Here is a 19,430-nt window from a genome sequence, read left to right on the forward strand (position 1 = left end):
TGGCGTCCCTTTCAGAAGGATGCTGCTGTAACAGAGAGCAGAAGCTGATTACTCGCTATAGCATTATATGGGCGTCATACTGGGGTATTCTAAGTTTCCTGACCCAGAAACCTATATAATATAGGTGATATATAAATAACCAACTCAAAGAGCCATAACATATTATTTAAAGGGGTTGTCTACCTATGGGGATTTTTTCTTTTTCACTTAAATTCATGCATTTGGGACTAAAATTCATTTTTGCAATGTTTTCCATTAAAAAAAAAAAAAGTTGCATGGTTCGTCTTCTGTAGCCTCCGTGCTGCACTATCTATTGTTGGCTTTGGACTTAAGAGTTGACTGAGAATTGGTCAGTGAGCTTGCTATGACAGGAAAGTCTCTCTTGTATATGTGATTTTCTGAGCTCCTCTCATCAAAGTTGAGTGTGTCGGGAAACAGCCTGCAAAGGTAAAGTGATGCAACATTTTTAATAAAAAAAAAATTACAAACATTATTTGTTTTACCCCAAACACATGCCGTTAGAATAAAAACAATGCATCCAAAAGGTGAAAAAAAAAAAAAACATTTACAGCAGCCCCTGGAACAACCACAGGCCCTTAATTGTATTGGTATTATGGGCCAAAGACCCCGGGGGCTACTGCAAACCCCCGATACCGCCCCCCTGCACCCATTAGGGTCTCGCCTGTCCACAATGCTGCTACTGTGACTCATGGAGGATCCTACAAGGGTGGACGCTGCCTTACACGTGAGTTCTAGGGTTGGTCTCTACATGGACGCAAGAGTCAAAAGTCATCGAGTTGATCATGATTGGCCGGCCCTGTAATGCATGAGGGGTCCTCTCGATTATGTCGCAAGTGGAAAGCATCGGACCACTGGAATTCATCCGTCGATCCTTTTGCTCTCCGCGGATATAAGCTTCCGCAGTTGGAGGAGATCATGTAGAATCTGCCGGGGGCACATGCGGTGGTCCAGGCTGCCGGTCGTTGTAAACATTTACAGGACTATGTGATATAAGACGTTAGGCGTCATAGATCGGATTGTGGTTCTTAGGTTTATTCGCTTTATATGTGCCATGGACCCATTACAGCCAGCAAACATAGCCGACGTGGCAGCATTATTCTATGGACCAGAATGTCAGCGCAGCTCCTGCGCCCACCCACCATGCCGACGAGGGCACGCAGGCACTGGAACGGCTTTAAAGGGGTTATCCGGGCTTTTCACATAATCTCAGTACATATCTGGGCTGCAGAATGTTGACAATAAGTAATTTACTTTCTGTCACTAGTTTGCACGGTTTTCTAGATATTCTGAACAGAACGTCCAAGGGGCGGGGGGGGGGGTGTTATGGCATTGAAATGAGAACTGGTCGTAACCTCCTACTCTATTCCAAACATGCCCTCTATAGCAACAACCCCACCCTCCATAGCTACAGGCCCTCCCCGTCCACATGAAGAAGCCCTCATCACAGTAACAAATCCTCCCCCTCCAGCAGCCTCAGTGCAGAGAGCAGAGAGCTGCTCCTCCCCCAGACACACACTGAACAGTGTTCTATGGAAAGTGAAACTAGTGAGGAGGGAAAATCGTCCTGTATTCTGGGACACTCCATGATTACAATACATAGCTCATTATCAGTGATTCCTTCCCTCACTGTCCCAGGCTGCTGGCAGCAGTGAGAACAGACTGTGTGATGGCCAGTGATGGGGGTCTGCAGCTTCTAATCTGCACAGGGGATGGCAGTCACTGATGTAATCTGTTGTGTGACAAAGCCTCTGCTGTGTGAATGAGACAGCTCTGTGTCACTGATGTCTTCACACAGCAGCAGATTTGGTGCAGTGTATATGTGAGCACTGTGTCTCTAATGACAAATACTGATGGGAGCAGCCTGTCCCAGAATACAGGACGATGTGTGTCTGGGGGAGGAGCAGCTGGGTGGTCTGCTCTCCGCACTGAGGCTGCTAGAGGGGAAGAATTCGTTACTGTGTGATGAGGGCCTGTAGCTATGGAGGGTGGGGTTGTTGCTATAGAGGGCATGGTTGGAGTAGGAGGTTACGACCAGTTCCCATTTCAATGCCATAACACCCCCCCCCCCCCCCCCCCCTTGGACGTTCTGTTCAGAATATCTAGAAAACCGTGCAAACTATTGACAAGGTAAATTACTTATTGTCATAATTCTGCAGCCCAGATATGTACTGAGGTTATAAGTTTATCTAAAAGAATAAAAAAATCTTATGGAATGTTTGTCAGCTGCAGGAAATTCCTTGATTGCCATAGTAATACCCAAATTTGTATTTATTTTACTTACATGGCATCATTAATTCCACAGCACGTTACAGACATCATCACTGGAGCTCACAAGCTAAAGTCCCTATAAATACAGTGGGTATGGAAAGTATTCAGACCCCTTTAGGCTATGTGCACACGCTGCGGTTTTGGCAGCTGCGGATCTGCAGACAGTGTACAGTAGCATGTTATCCTATGGGATTTACAATCCGCTGTGCACATGCTGCGGATTTTTAACTGCGGAAAAGCTGCGGTTTTGAATCCGCAGAAAGAAATTACATGTCACTTCTTTTCTGCGGATTCCGCTGCGGTTTACCATCTCCTCCATTGTAGAGGTGATAAACCGCAGCCTAATCCACCGTTTTATCTGCGGTTCCGCAGACCAATCCGCAGCGTGTGCACATAGCCTCACATTTTTCCCTCTGTTTCATTGCAGCCATTTGGTAAATTCAAAAAAGTTATTTTTTTCTCATTAATGTACACTCTGCACCCTATCTTGACTGGAAAAACAAATGTAGAAATTTTTTGCAAATTTATTAGAAATGAAAAACTGAAACATCACATGGTCATAAGTATTCAGACCCTTTGCTCAGACACTCATATTTAAGTCACATGCTGTCCATTTCCTTGTGATCCTCCTTGAGATGGTTCTACTCCTTCATTGGAGTCCAGCTGTGTGTAATTAAACTGATAGGTCTTGATTTGTAAAGGCGCACACCTGTCTATAGAAGACCTCACAGCTCACAGTGCATGTCAGACCAAATGAGAATCATGAGGTCAAAAGAAACTGGCCAAGAAGCATGGGAGGAAACTGGAGTACCAGAGTAAACCCTTGCAAACACGGGGAGAACATACAAACTCCTTGCAGATGTTGTACTTGGTGGGGTTGAAACCAAGGACTTCAGCGCGGCAAGACAGCAGTGCTAACCACTGAGCCACCGTACAGCGCTGCAAATGACAGATTCTAATTCCTGGAGCTGTAAAAAGGGTGACCTAAAGAGCGAGCAGCACGCAACTTACTACTTTACAAAACTATGTGTTACCAAACTTTGGTGCATTATTTTACATGTTTTAGGTCCTTAAAGGGGTTGTCCAGTAAAAACACATTATAGTCTATCCACCCAATTGGCGATAAATTACACAGTGGTGGCAGTCTGACCACTGGGGCCTGCACTGATGTACAGAACAAGGAATGGTTGTCATCGATGGGACACTTATTTGGAGCGGGAGTACATGATAGGTTGACGCTCCATTCATTCTATTGGAGAGACCCATAGCAATAATGAAAATGGAGGGGAAGTTGAGCATGCGCACCTCCACTCTATTCTAACAGGTATAAAAATTCCTTTCTGCTGATCAGTGCGGGGCCCAGCAGTCAACAAGCTCTCCTCCTGCCCACATCTGTACTCTCCTCAGGCAGGCGAGCTCTTCTGGCTCATGAGGAATCATGGGGATCTAAAAATCCTGATCTGCAGAGAATTTAAGGGGCCACAAAAGTTTAGTCACACTTTTATCTAATAGGCTGCAATGAGCTCCCTCTAGTGGTGGCCTCCAGAAGTCCAAATTTTATAAATTTGACTCCATCTATACAGGTTTTGGACTTCTACTGCAGTGTTAGGCAATCGTCCGATTGTCTCCAAATTTATTCTACAGCCAGACAACGACCCCCCCCCCCCCAACCAATGTCATTAATAACAAGGAGACCTGGGGGGTGATGATCCGGCCACCACAGAGCCCTGAACTCACATCATCCCGTCTGTCTGGGATCACATGGAGAGACAGAAGGATCCGCACAAGCCTCATACACAGAAGATCTGGGGTCAGTTCTCCAAGATGTTTAGAGCAACCTCCTTCCGAAATCCTTCAAACAGAGATAAAGTGATGACAGTAAAGAGCGATCAGCAGATACTTATGTGATTTAGATTTCATTTCCCCCATTCACTTTGCATTTTGTTAATTGATAAAAATGGGGTTTGTGTCTTTACCAAAATGTATCAAGGAAACTACTCAAAAGATGGTAAAAGAGCAAGAGGTTGACAATGACTAAACTTGAAGACAGTGCAGCCTCCATGAAAAAAAAACAAAAACAAGTATATGGCCTTCAAAACCCTGCTCCCCTTTGAATGCTGCCAATCGCAAAAAAATCATTCACATTGATCAGATGCTGGAGGCCATATAACGCAGTTATCTGCAATGAGATGACTTCTTTCTCGCCCGCTCCACAAAGTACAAAAAAAATAAAAAAAGAGGCTAAGAGTCATAAAACAATTTATTGTGTATAACAAAAGGTTTAAAAAGTAGCGATGAAATGAAGGGAAAAAAAAAAAAAAAAGTAAAAAAAAAAAAAAAAATTGAGCCTTGCTTTAATGTAACCACATGGTGGTAAATATATTGTAAGTGTCCAATCTGTGAGATACAAGTATACAGCAGTACAGTGTTATGTCTGGAGAAACTCGGGCTGCACTCGCGCCACTTTCCGAGGCTCCTTCATGTGAGTCTTCGGACACTGCATCTCACACCAGCTGATTGGCACCATGGTCGCCCCTGGAAAAGTAAGCATTTCACATTTTAACAATTGGTCTTCTTTCACACACACTGTTTCTCTGCAGCTTGTAAACTGAAATTCAAGCATTTTTTTATTTTTAATTTGCACATGTAATTTTTTTTTCTGATGAGAAGTCTGAGCAAACCTCATGCCTAAAATATGCTATAAGTTAAAAAAAAAAAATAAATAAAAATGCCTCAAAACATGGAGTTTAAAAGGTTGTCCACTTTTGGGGTCTTTTTTTACCTACCCATTTAAATGCAAATATTTCAGGATAAAGACAAAAAAAAAAACAAAAAAAAACAGGATTTTTGGGTTGCTTACCGTAAAAACTGTTTCTCGGAGCCTTCATTGGGGGACACAGAGACCACGGGCGTATGCTGCTGCCACTAGGAGGCTGACACTATGCACAAAAAAAGGTTAGCTCCTCCTCCGCAGTGTACACCCCACCGACCGGCAGGGAATTCCTCAGTTAGTGAGAAAGCAGTAGGAGAAGTAACAGAATAGATTGAAAACAGAACAAACAACTCAACTGTAACCAATCAACCAAAGTAAGAACAGGAGTTGTAGAACATGGGAGGGTGCTGTGTCCCCCAATGAAGGCTCCGAGAAACAGATTTTACAGTAAGCAACCCAAAAAATCCTGTTTTCTCGTTCGCCTTATTGGGGGACACAGACCATGGGACGTCCCAAAGCAGTCCCTGGGGTGGGAAACAAACTTACATCAGGCCAGTGGACTCACCACCGCTGCCTGTAGGATCCTTCTACCTAGGCTGGCGTCCGCCGAAGCGTAGGTGTGGACCTTGTAGAATTTCACAAACGTGTGAACCGAAGACCAGGTTGCAGCTTTGCAAAGCTGCAGCGCGGAGGCTCTGTGGCGTACCGCCCAGGAAGCACCCACTGCCCGGGTAGAGTGCGCTCTGATCCCCGGAGGGGCCACTCGATGCTTAACCCGGTAGGCCTCCAAAATTGCCGATCTGATCCAGAGAGCAATAGTAGCTTTGGAAGCCGGGTGACCTTTCCGCGCCCCATCTGGAATGACGAAAAGAGAGTGTCTTTCGCAAGGAAGTCGTCCTAGACAGACGCATCGCCCTGACCAGATCCAGCTTGTTTAGGGACCGCTCCCGAGGGCGAGTTGGACTCGGACAGAAGGACGGCAGAACAAGATCCTCATTGAGGTGAAAGGAGGACACCACCTTCGGAAGAAAAGAGGGCGGAGGCCGCAGAACCACCTTGTCCTGGTGATGTACCAAGAAAGGAGAGCGGCAAGAAAGAGCCGCCAATTCTGACACGCGCCGGATGGAAGTGATGGCCACCAGAAAAGCTACCTTCCAAGAAAGGAGAGAAAGGGAAATATCCCTGAGAGGTTCAAAAGGAAAACCTTGCAGAACCTCAAGAACCAGATTAAGATCCCATGGATCCACGGGCGCTCGATACGGAGGAGCCGTGTGAGCCACGCCCTGAAGAAAGGTTTTGACCTGAGGGTGGGAGGCCAACGTCTTCTGAATCAAAATGGACAGCGCCGAAACTTGACCCTTCAAGGAACTGAGAGCAAGCCCCGCATCCAGCCCTGCCTGAAGAAATGCCAGAACGGAAGGGAGTGAAAAGCACAAGGGCGCGATGTTATTGGCCTCACACCAAGTGAAATAGGTCTTCCAAGTACGGTAGTAAATTTTGGAAGATGATGGCTTCCTGGCTCGAATCATGGTATGAATTACCCGACTGGAGAATCCTGCTCGTTTCAAAACCTCGGTCTCAACAGCCACGCCGTCAAATTGAGCGGCCGAGAATTGGGGTGGCAAATCGGGCCTTGAGACAGCAGATCTGCCCTGTCTGGAAGCTTCCAGGGGGCGTCCGCGAGAAGGGTGACAATGTCCACGAACCAAGACCTTCTGGGCCAATTCGGGGAGATGAGAATGACTGGAATTCCTTCTGCTTTGATCTTCTTCAACAGCTTGGGAAGAAGAGGCAGGGGAGCTCGAACTGCGACCAAGGAATGGCCAGAGCGTCGGCGCCCACTGCGAGAGGATCTCGAGCCCTGGATACAAAAACTGTGGGACTTTCCTGTTGAGGCGAGAAGCTAGCAGATCGACGTTCGGGGTTCCCCAACGACGGCAGAGCTGAAGAAATACCTCCGGATGTAGGGACCACTCTCCTGCCGCGAGACCCTCGCGGCTGAGAAAATCGGCGGCCCAGTTGTCTACGCCGGGAATGTGTACCCCGGAGATTATCGGTACCGAAATCTCTGCCCACTGAAGGATCTTGGACACTTCTGCCAGGGCTGAGACACTCCGTGTCCCTCCTTGGCGGTTGACATATGCCACCGCTGTGGCATGGTCTGAATCCGGACAGGCAGGCCCCTGAGGAGCCTCTCCCAGTGGACGAGAGCCAGATGGATCGCTCGTATCTCTAGGACGTTGATCGGCAGAGCAGATTCCTGAGTCGACCAACGACCCTGAACAGTGTGATGGCGGAACACTGCACCCCAGCCGAGGAGGCTGGCATCCGTTGTTACAATCTGCCAGTGAACAGGAAGAAAAGACCGCCTCAAGAGGATGAGAGGTGACGCCAACCACCAGTTGAGTGACCGCTTGATCCAGCATGAAAGACGAACAGGGCGATCCAGGGACAGAGCCGACCTGTTCCACCTCGACAAAATGGCGTGTTGGAGAGGTCTGGCGTGAAATTGGGAAAAGGGAACTGCCTCTATCGCCGCCACCATCTTTCCCAGGACCCTCATGGTTGTTCGGAGGGACAGAAAATCGTGTGGTCTGCAGCGATTGTACATCCTGCCGCAGGGAGAGAATCTTCTCTTGTGGGAGAAAGACCCTTGACCGACGAGTGTCGAACAGGAGGTCCAGAAACACAAGACGTTGAGTAGGAACCAGACAGGACTTTTTCCTGTTGACGATCCACCCGAAATTGGAAAGAGTGTCTAGGACGATCGTCAAACTTCGGCGTGCCTGTTGAAAAGAGGGAGCTTTGATCAGAATATCGTCGAGGTACGGAAAAAGAACGAGATCTCTGATCCTCAACAAGGCCATCAACACAGCCATGATCTTCGTGAAGACTCTGGGAGCCGTGGGGAGACCGAAGGGCAGCGCGACGAACTGGTAATGTTCCTGGCGAACCGCAAAACACAGGAACTTCTGATGTCCGGAGAATATGGGAACATGTAGATAGGCATCTTGGATGCCTATTGAACACATGAATTCCTGCTCCTCCATGGAAGCGATTACTGAATGAACCGACTCCATCCGGAAGTGGCGAAGACGGACTCTTGTTGAGCAGCTTGAGATCCAAGATGGGTCGGACCGCCCCGTCTTTTTTCGGCACGACAAATAGGTTTGAATAAAACCCTGTAAACCGCTCCGATTCGGGCACAATCACCCCGGAACTGAGGAGAGAGTCGATGGCCGTAAAGAACCCCGGGACCAAAGCTGGATCTTTTGGAGGACGGGATTCGAAGAAACGATTCCGTGGAAGAGAGACGAACTCTATCTTGTATCCTGACGATACAACCTCCCTGACCCAAGCGTCCTCTACTGAGGCTAGCCAGACGTCCCTGAAGAAGAGAAGTCGACCTCCCAATTGGAAGGGACCCTCGGGAGTCCGACGATAGTCAGAGTGGGATCGCCAGGAAGGAGTGGGCCTGAAGGAAACTTTCTGTCTTGGCGCGCCTGCGGTCTCTGTTGGTTGGATGGGTTCTCCGCCGTATTGAAACGGCGGAAAGCCCGAAAGGGTCGAAACTGACCCCTTAGTGGAGGTCTGCGAGGCTTGGACTGAGGCAGGAGAGAACTCGTGCCACCGGTGGCGTCCTTAATAATCTGGTCCAGGTGGGATCCAAAGAGGCGCCCTCCCTGAAAAGGCAGATTAGTAAGAGACTTTTTAGAAGACAGGTCCGCCTGCCAGGCCTTGAGCCAAATTGTACGTCGAATTGCCACAACGTTACTTGAAGCCTGGACTGCGCAGGATGCGGCATCCAAAGAAGCAGAAAGCAGATAATCCCCTGCATGGGAAATCTGATTGGCGAGATCGGCCAATCGATCTGGTTGTGCTTTCTATAGGATGCCCTGACGAAGATCCTCTGCCCAAGTAGCTATGGCCTTTGCTGCCCAAGATGAAGCAAAAATTGGGCATACCGCCGTTGAAGCCGCTTCGAAGGCAGACTTCGCCAGGGATTCTATAATCCTATCATTAGAATCCTTCAGAGACGCCACGCCTGAAAGCGGGAGAACCGTGTTAGTAGAAAGCCTGGACACGGGCGGGTCGACCGAGGGGGAGACAGACCAGTTGTCCGTGAGCTCTTTAGCAAACGGGTACAGAACGCCGAGACGCTTTCCTCTTTGAAAGCGTCTGGTCGGATCTCCTCTTTCCCTGGTAAAAATCTTTCTAAACTCGGAATGTAAAGGGAATACCCTGGAGGGTGTTTCCTCCCGTCTGAACGAAACCTCCTGATCTGAGGATTTCGCAGGGGGGGGTCAGCAATGTCAAAGGTCTGATGGATTGCTGCAATGAGGTTCTGTACAGTAACCCTCATGTTCGCATCCTGGTCTGAATCCAGCTCTAAGATCCCCTCAGATGACCTGTCCGAGAGCGCATCACCTGACTCGGGAGAGGAGGCCCGGGAGGGAGGCTGCCGAGAAGGACTATGTGGTGACATGGGGCGAGGAGAGGATTCCGGCTGGAGATCCTGCCTGGGTCTTTTGCGACTAACGCTGGCCGACTCAGATGGAACCCCTTGAGGCCTGCTGGACCCTGTAGAGGTGTCCAGGGGTAACTTATCCAGAATGGCTACTAGGGACTGAGACACCCTGGTGAGGGGTCTGCCACTGACTGTGATAGAGACGAGGCCCAGCCGGGCATGGGGGGGGGTTCACTCTCGCCTGGGGCCCTAGATGGCTCCTGGGGGGCGTCAGGTTGACTAGGATTGCTACAATCCAGGCAGAGGGAAGTGGACTACCTGAGTGAAGTTTACGATTGCAAGAAGAGCATGCAAAGAACTTGACTAGAGTGCAGGGAGGAGCCACAGGGCGGTTACGGTCAGATTTGGAGTTAGACATAGTGAAACCTGAGGTAGTGCCGGAAGGTTGGGGGGACAGGGTGCAGAGAAGGTTGTCAGCCTGCAGATGCAGAGCTACTCACGGTCCGGTGACCCCAGAGACGAAGGTATCCACCTCTCTGCAGATGCAGGACAGCGCAATATCCGGCTGGCAGGCCCAGGGAGCGATATCCAGCTGACAGGGGCGTCCGGCTGTGCAGCTGCAAAGATGGCGACCGCCTGAGATGAAACCGGGAAAAACGCGCTCCCAGGGGAAGGAGGGCGGAGCTAAGTGCCTGCTGAATCCGGCGCCACCCCTGGCCAGGAACAGGCTAAGAAGGGCGGTGGGAGGGCCTGGAACGGGCGTGAGAGAAGCCCGCTTAGAAGAAAGGGGCGGGGGGCGTGGCCGTGACGCTAAGGTAGGCCCGACAGAAGCCGGGGCCTAAATTAGTAGCGGCGGCCGCCTGTCAGCACGGGGTCGGCGCGGAGGTGCCGCAAAGTGAGCGCCGCCGCGAGAGGACCCTGAAATACCCAATCGGAGAGTCGGGGTAAAAGAGGGAGGTGAAGGGGCTGGCTGTAGGAGCAGGATGGGCGCAGGAGTTCGCAGCGCCACCGCATCCCTGCTCCAGGGAAGACGCTGCAAACGTGCCCTCGGGGAGGAATGCTGCCGGCCAAAGGGTCCCCATACTTACCCGTCCCGGGAGAGTACCTGTACATGAAGAGTCTGCGTCTCAACCAACCGACAGGCTCTGGTAGGCGAGTGGGTGGGAGACTGGCGACGAGGACCCTCTGGATCGCTGACACATCTTCGTGTTGGCGTCCGCCTGGAAGGCTGGTGGTCCTGCTACGGAGAACTGTGAGGATACGGGGTGGCAGTACACGCCGTACTCACACACTCCTTGTGGGAGTACAGATGTGACCATTCACACTATATCCCTCCGGGAAAACCTGAAAAGAAACGACGCACATCGAGGTAGATATGGGTCTAATTAAAGACCCGTGTCCACCTCCTACTGACACTAAGCTAAACTGAGGAATGCCCTGCCGGTCGGTGGGGTGTACACTGCGGAGGAGGAGCTAACTTTTTTTGTGCATAGTGTCAGCCTCCTAGTGGCAGCAGCGTACACCCATGGTCTCTGTGTCCCCCCAATAAGGCGAACGTGAAAAAAATTTTTGCAATTGGGTTATTAAAAATTCTGCACTGTTTGGCTTTTACAGGCTCTTTGTTTCCCTGCGTATTAGATGTGGTCGTAAATCAACAGAAGGGCTCAGGGGGAGGGAGGAAAAAAAAAAAAAAAAAAAAAAAAAAGCAAAATAGTTAGAAACTCCATTGAGAATGAGCTCACTTATGGACCCTCAGTTAACTTATTCTGAAGTCAGCAATAGTCAGTGCAATGCAGAGTCTATAGCCTACAAAACAGTGCAAAATTTTCAAAAGAAACTCAATTCCAAAAATTATTTTTTTTAACACCCCCAAAATCTGTATTTGAGAAGCAAAAAAAAAAAAAAAAGGTATTACGAGAAGGAGGACAATCCCTGCGGCACATGTTTCATGAGATCTTGGCTGCCTGTTGTCCTCCGCCAGGAAGGACATCACATGTATGAGCAGGCAGGGTAGATACCCGGTGTATGCTGGAGCACGGTGTTATATATTAGGCCATGTAATGCCCATCACATATCTGCACTCACCAGCTTCGCCATGTGCCACCACCACTCCTAACTCATTCTCCGCTGTCGTCAGCAGATAATTGGACTGAGCGTCTCCTAATGATATCTGTGTGTGATGTAAGGAAGCTCCGGAAATTCCCGCTTTACAATAATTGCTGATTACTGGGAACCAACGCCTTTCTCATACTCATGGCGAGTACCGAGGAGACGCCGGTCATTTTATATGTCTACAACAAGGATACAACTCTTGCTACAACTATATCTCCTGGGCGAAAACTTTTGTACACTTCAACCTGCAAAAGAAAAGCAAAAAAGTAAACAAAATAAAGAAAAGTAAAGTCCCGGTCACCAGGTAACAATTTACATTGTATGCGACCCACAGAACGTTTCTGCCCATCTCACCGATACTTAAATTCCTTCCTAAAATGGAAATTTTTTCACTTCTCGGCTTCCATTTTTAACTCAACTTCTGGTAAGAGCCAATTCTTTTTCACTTTCGTCACTACAGTCAAATGAGAACTTTTTTGTTTTCCTGATTTTTTGGGGCGGGTGGGGGACTTCATTTAATTTTTTTACATTATGTGGATTGATGTCATTCAAAACAAACTCATGCTTGTCTCTTCAAATGGCATTAATTTTACCATGTACTGTAATGAAAAAAAAAAAAAAAAAAAAATCCCACGCTCCACCTAAAAACAAAACAAAAAAACAGAAGCCGCACCAGGATTAGCTTCACAGGAGGACCAAGGTGCAAGCGATGAGCGCCTACAGCAGACTTAGACGACTGCGTCACAAGGAAAACAAGGGGTATCGGTCACCACTGCAATCTGCAATTTGCTGACAATACTAAACATAAATCGCTTTCGGCAATTAAGCCCAACGTGCGCCAATGAAGACTACTAGATTTGTGCATTACCTTATCTTTCTCGGTTGCTCTGATGTCTTCTTTCCTATATTAGAAGGAAAAATAATAAATAATATGCATACATACAATTGGTAGACTCATCTTGCGTCCAAACCTCTCACCTCTCTCATATTGTGGAGCCCCTAAGCCCTAGGTAATGCCACCGTGAAAGGTCATTTGCCCCCTTTGTGCCACACCAATTTTACAACAACTGCAAACAATGGGGGGCTTGTAGTTTTCCTGACCCCTATGGTGCCTTACATGTAACTAAGTCTTACCTGATCGTCCCTCTGAATGTGTTTTTGAGCGCCGCTGCCCCGATATACATGATCTGGACTTTAGCAAACCTTGGATTTATGCTCATCACCTGCAATTAAAAGCACAAAAGTAATGAATGACCCGTCCCGTACAGCAGGTGTTTAAAACTTTTCAAGCCAAGTGCCCCCTAGTGACAAATTTCCAACCGTGTACCGCCCCCCGCGATAGCAACAAAGGACCAATCCAGCACTGTGACAAAGCAACAGAAGGGGGCGCCATCTGCCCTCTGCTCAGTCTCTTCCTCCATCCGGCAATGCTGTTCACACTGGTGCTGGGACTCCGCTGTCTCTCGAGCCCCCACAAGTTCTCAGGACCAACAGACTGGGTCAGATGTTTGCTGGAGGCGCTCTGTTCTGACTCATGGGATGTGTGTGTGTGGGGGGGGGGGTCCACAACTATTATTATTATTATTTATTGTTACAGCGCCATTTATTCCATGGCGCTTTACATGTAAGGAGGGGTATACATAATAAAAACAAGTACAATAATCTTAAACAATACAAGTCATAACTGGTACAGGAGGAGAGAGGACCCTGCCCGCGAGGGCTCACAATCTACAAGGGATGGGTGAGGATACAGTAGACGAGGGTAGAGCTGGTCGTGCAGCGGTTTGGTTGATCGGTGGTTACTGCAGGTTGTAGGCTTGTCGGAAGAGGTGGGTCTTCAGGCTCTTTTTGAAGGTTTCGATGGTAGGTGAGAGTCTGATATGTTGTGGTAGAAAGTTCCAGAGTAGGGGTGATGCGCGAGAGAAATCTTGTATGCGATTGTGGGAAGAGGAGATAAGAGGGGAGTAGAGAAGGAGATCTTGTGAGGATTGGAGGTTGCGTGCGGGAAGGTACCAGGAGACGAGGTCACAGACGTATGGAGGAGACAGGTTGTGGATGGCTTTGTATGTCATGGTTAGGGTTTTGTAATGGAGTCTCTGGGCAATTGGGAGCCAGTGAAGGGATTGACAGAGGGGAGAAGCTGGGGAATAGCGGGGGGACAGGTGGATTAGTCGGGCAGCAGAGTTTAGAATAGATTGGAGGGGTGCGAGAGTGTTTGAGGGGAGGCCACAGAGCAGGAGGTTGCAGTAGTCAAGGCGAGAGATGATGAGGGCATGGACTAGAGTTTCTGCAGATTCTTGGGTGAGGAATGAACGGATTCGTGAAATATTTTTGAGTTGAAGTCGGCAGGAAGTGGAAAGGGCTTGGATATGTGGTTTGAAGGAGAGATCAGCGTCAAGGATTACTCCGAGGCAGCGAGCTTGTGGGACTGGGGAGAGTGGGCAGTCATTTACTGTAATTGATAGGTTCATGGGGGGGGGGTCACGTGAGATGGGGGAAAGATGATGAATTCTATGAAAGCTACATGAACAGGGGTAGTCTTTATACACATGACATGGCAGAGAGGTAGAACTACTCACCTTACAAGTCACTATAGAGCCCACGTCAGGCAGAAGATGGGAGTCTGTGTCCCTCACTACCGAGATCACCGGCATCTACACAAAGAACACACGTCAGTGGTGGGGAAGGACTATGTGCCAGTATCGGGAGCTCTACACTTCTAGGAAATATTATTAGGGTCACCAAAGAAACAAACAAAAAAAATCTACATATAGCGCCCCTTTCTAATATTCTGCGTTGTATTATGGCCCCGGAGTGTATTCCCCTACACATCCCCTGCCAGTCACTCCAGTGCCGAGATCTGTACAAGCTGACATTTAATCAATAATGACATCACCAAGGCGAGGGCTACGCAGCGTCCTAAAGCCACACAATGGCTGTTCAGATCTGACTCCAGGTTCTCACTGCTACCGGCCTGATGGCGTTCTGTACAGGCGCTGCACACTAACAGCCCAGACCAACAGCATGGTAGACAAAGCTCCACAGCTTCGGAGCCGGGCAAGGGCCCTGGAGGCCGGATTCAGAGAAGCACCTGTAAGCTTTACAGCAAAGAGCTGGCAACGGTCGCTGTCCTGGCCAAGGAAACTGGCCACCTCTGACAGACCGCAAAGGTGGCAGCGAATTGTAAACTATGAAATTAAACATCCCTCCATTCTTATGGACAGTACAGATTTTTAATAAGGGGTAAACTGCAAAGGTTTTTATAAGTTCTTTGCAATTGTCCCCATTTATGACAATGAGCCATCGATATTGTAAGTCCCGGACAACGCCTTTACCAATTCTCCTCACAGTTATAGTCGGCAACGTTTTGGGAAACTTCAGCTTTACAGCAAGGTAACATAGGAGAGAGCAAAGCAAAATGCTGTATGGTGCAGAGCCGGAATTTGGAGGATTCCTCCTATAGGTATGGTCTTCACATCGCCGGCACTACATGTAATAGGTCGCCCCGACACAAAACCAGAAGGTGTGAACACTCCTCACCAGGCCATTGTCGCTCTTCTTCACCACATATCCAGACAGCGAGGAGAAGACGTAGCCGTGTTTGCAGTAAGTCCCGTAGCCGGGCGAACATTCCTCCAAGCTGCACAGACGCTCTCCTGAAAGACACATATGATCAGTACATGTGGACATAACGTCGCCATACTGCTCTGGCGCAGATTATCACTACATTTTCCATGACCAAAGTTAGGATCTGGCAGGTTCAGCCTGTATTGATGCCAGAGATCTCAGACTGCATATACGCCCTCCTGCCGCCTCCCTACACCCAGGGCAGCCGCCACACGCGCCTCCCTACACCCAGGGCAGCCGCCACACGCGCCTCCCTACACCCAGGGCAGCCGCCACACGCGCCTCCCTACACCCAGGGCAGCCGCCACACGCCCCTCCCTACACCCAGGGCAGCCGCCACACGCGCCTCCCTACACCCAGGGCAGCCGCCACACGCCCCTCCCTACACCCAGGGCAGCCTCCACACGCCCCTCCCTACACCCAGGGCAGCCGCCACACGCCCCTCCCTACACCCAGGGCAGCCGCCACACGCCCCTCCCTACACCCAGGGCAGCCGCCACACGCCCCTCCCTACACCCAGGGCAGCCGCCACACGCGCCTCCCTACACCCAGGGCAGCCGCCACACGCGCCTCCCTACACCCAGGGCAGCCGCCACACGCGCCGCCGTACATGGCACAATGCCACTGAAGCCTGTGACAGATAGCAGCGGTCATGAAACAGACACAGTGCATCACTGCATATTTCCCTAATGAGGTGCAGTTCCAGTCACCTTAACGCTGCAACCAATCACAGACTGCAGTAGTTCTGTGACACCTGGACAGCGACAACCACTGAACAGGAGGGGAGCATGCTTCTGTTATTTTAGGATAGCCCACACCTGAGGAGGAAAAAGGGAAAAAAAAAAAAAAAGTGCAACGCCAACAACCTGTTCCTGTCTCAGACAATTTCCTTTTTAACTACATTGGTTTTTTTTGGGGGGGTAGTTTTTGCAGTGCTCACCATGTGGAAAAAGAATGATTCTTCAGGTCTGTACAATAAAATATATACACACCGGTATACACTCACTGGCCACTTTATTAGGTACACCATGCTAGTAACGGGTTGGACCCCCTTTTGCCTTCAGAACTGCCTCAATTCTTCGTGGCAGAGATTCAACAAGGTGCTGGAAGCATTCCTCAGAGATTTTGGACCATATTGACATGATGGCATCACACAGTTGGCGCAGATTTGTCGGCTGCACATCCCTGATGCGAATCTCCCGTTCCACCACATCCCAAAGATGCTCTATTGGATTGAGATCTGGTGACTGAGGAGGCCATTTGAGTACAGTGAACTCATTGTCATGTTCAAGAAACCAATCTGAGATGATTCGAGCTTTATGACATGGCGCATTATCCTGCTGAAAGTAGCCATCAGATGCCTGTTCTTAGCTGAGAGGAGTGGTACCCAGTGTGGTCTTCTGCTGCTGTAGCCCATCTGCCTCAAAGTTCGACGCACTGTGCGTTCAGAGATGCTCTTCTGCCTACCTTGGTTGTAACGGGTGGCAATTTGAGTCACTGTTGCCTTTCTATCAGCTCGAACCAGTATGCCCATTCTCCTCTGACCTCTGGCATCAACAAGGCATTTCCGGCCACAGAACTGCCGCTCACTGGATTTTTTTTCTTTTTCGGACCATTCTCTGTAAACCCTAGAGATGGTTGTGCGTGAAAATCCCAGTAGATCAGCAGTTTCTGAAATACTCAGACCAGCCCTTCTGGCACCAACAATCATGCCACGTTCAAAGGCACTCAAATCACCTTTCTTCCCCATACTGATGCTCGGTTTGAACTGCAGGAGATTGTCTTGACCATGTCTACATGCCTAAATGCACTGAGTTGCCGCCATGTGATTGGCTGATTAGAAATTAAGTCTTAACACACAGTTGGACAGGTGTACCTAATAAAGTGGCCAGTGAGTGTATATTTTAGTGGCTTAAAAAAAAAAAAAATCATAACAGTATTTAGCTACGGTCACACGTTCAGTATTTCGGTCAGTATTTTACACCGGTATTTGTAAGCCGAAACCAGGAGTGGAACAATCAGAGGAAGAGTATAATAGAGAAACATGTCACCACTTCTGGATTTATCACCCACTCCTGGTTTTGGCTTACAAATACTGACTGTGTGAACGTGGCCTTATACAGAATAAACGTGATACGCGTCGCATTTTCCTACAGTTATAACCCTTGTTTTTCTATGGACGGAGCGGTGTCAGGACTTATTTTTTTGCACACAGAGCCCTCGTCATTATTGGCACCATTATGGGCCAAATACAATGTTTTGACGTGTTTTTATTGCATTATTTTGGTGGAAGGTGCGACCAAAAAAAAAAAACAAAAAAAAAACCAACAACCCATAATTCTGTGAGTATACGAGATCTACGTCCATATAAGACTGCAGAAACCCTGCCGCCGACCCCATGGCGGTCGCTGGGACCGCCGCGCACGACCCCATGGCGGTCGCTGGGACCGCCGCGCACGACCCCATGGCGGTCGCTGGGACCGCCGCGCACGACCCCATGGCGGTCGCTGGGACCGCCGCGCACGACCCCATGGCGGTCGCTGGGACCGCCGCGCACGACCCCATGGCGATCGCTGGGACCGCCGCGCACGACCCCATGGCGATCGCTGGGACCGCCACGCACGACCCCATGGCGATCGCTGGGACCGCCGCGCACGACCCCATGGTGGTCGCTGGGACCGCTGCGCACGACCCTATGGCGATCGCTGGGACCGCCGCGCACGACCCCATGGTGGTCACTGGGACCGCTACGCACGACCCTATGGCGATCGCTGGGACCGCCACGCACGACCCCATGGTGGTCACTGGGACCGCTACGCACGACCCTATGGCGATCGCTGGGACCGCCACGCACGACCCCATGGTGGTCACTGGGACCGCCGCGCACGACCCCATGGCGGTCGCTGGGATCATTGGGTCCAGTTTCTACACAAAATAATTTTTTCACCCAACTCTACGGCGTATCTGCCCCGTGTGAACACATCCTAAGCGTTTAGTGTGCACATACTAAAAACAAGCTAAACAAACAGCGTGGAACTACAAGTCTCAGCAAGCAGACAGCAATCTCAATCCAATCCACAGCTATATACTAAAAAAGCACCAATTATCGGAAGGAGTCTTGTCTCTGTTGTCGCTCTTCGCACATGACCGTGCAGACGGCCAGTAACGGACCACTCCGCTCACTACCGGCTGTTCTCCTCTCCCGCACTCACCGGGGACGCAGCACCGAACAGCCGCCATCAGATCCACGTGGGATTTGACACGCAGTAGGAAGCCACGCTATGATTGGATGATGCAATATCACGTGGTGTATTAACATGTCCGCAGACAATTGGACTATTTGCGAAGTGGACCAGCCAATCAGCTGCGAGAGGTCTGCAGACCGGCGGCAGCCATGTTTAGTGAGGGAAAGCTGCCCACAGATACTTTCCAGAGTGTATTGTAACTTACTGTGCAGAGAATGTGAATAATACAGAAAAAAAAGGGGAACAGGTGTAAATATTTACATAATACATCAATGTAGTACTCTCAATGGATTATTTATTGTATTTTCCACCAAATTCATTGGGTTATGTGTTATTCAAGTCCATTACAAAACCGATGGAGACGCTACTAGAAGCGACCGCTGGGTTCCACTTAATAAACCCAGTTTTAGCTTAACCCCTTCACCACCTTGCAATTCTTCGTTTCCATTTTGTCCCTCCCCTCCTTCCCAGAGCCATAACGTTTTTATTTTTCAGTCAATATGGCCACATGAGGGCTTGGGTTTTTTTTTTGTTTTGTTTTTTTTTTGTAGGCCAAAATGTACTTTTGAACGACAACATTGGTTTTTACCATGTCGTGTACTGGAAAACGGAAAATTCCAAATGCATGAAATTGAAAACAAAATTTAAAAAAAGTGTAATTCCACAATAGTTTTTTGGGCTTTTTATTCACCAGGTTCATTAAATGCTTAAACTGACCTGCCATTATGATTCTCCGGGTCATTACGAGTTTATAGACACCAAACATGTCTAGGTTCTAAAAAAAAAAAAAAAAAAGTCGCCATTTTCCAATACTCGTAGCGTCTCCATTTTTCGAGATCTCGGGTCGGGTGAATTTGAACTTGTAGGTTTTTTTAAGAAAAAAATTAAAAACTTTTTTTTCTTTACTTGCTTCAAAATTCTCCTTAGGAGACTTGAAACTGCGATCTTGGGATCGTCTGTGTTATGTGTAGCAAAA

General features: G+C 49.1%; 1 protein-coding gene across 1 annotated transcript; it reads right to left on the bottom strand.

Moving 5' to 3' along the window:
- Positions 1-4,531: 4,531 nt before the first annotated feature.
- On the bottom strand, positions 4,532-18,544 carry EXOSC1 (exosome component 1). Its single transcript, XM_073552864.1, has 8 exons — positions 18,422-18,544; positions 15,123-15,238; positions 14,162-14,236; positions 12,717-12,805; positions 12,451-12,484; positions 11,777-11,827; positions 11,556-11,640; positions 4,532-4,824 (listed from the first exon to the last, which is right to left on the bottom strand). The coding sequence occupies exons 1-8, from the start codon at positions 18,447-18,449 to the stop codon at positions 4,718-4,720; spliced, it is 585 nt and encodes a 194-aa protein (XP_073408965.1). The 5' UTR covers positions 18,450-18,544; the 3' UTR covers positions 4,532-4,717.
- Positions 18,545-19,430: the final 886 nt, after the last annotated feature.

Source organism: Dendrobates tinctorius, unplaced genomic scaffold (genome assembly GCF_039654945.1).
Source record: "Dendrobates tinctorius isolate UK_male_01 unplaced genomic scaffold, ASM3965494v1 ptg000196l, whole genome shotgun sequence".
Lineage (NCBI taxonomy): Eukaryota > Metazoa > Chordata > Amphibia > Anura > Dendrobatidae > Dendrobates > Dendrobates tinctorius.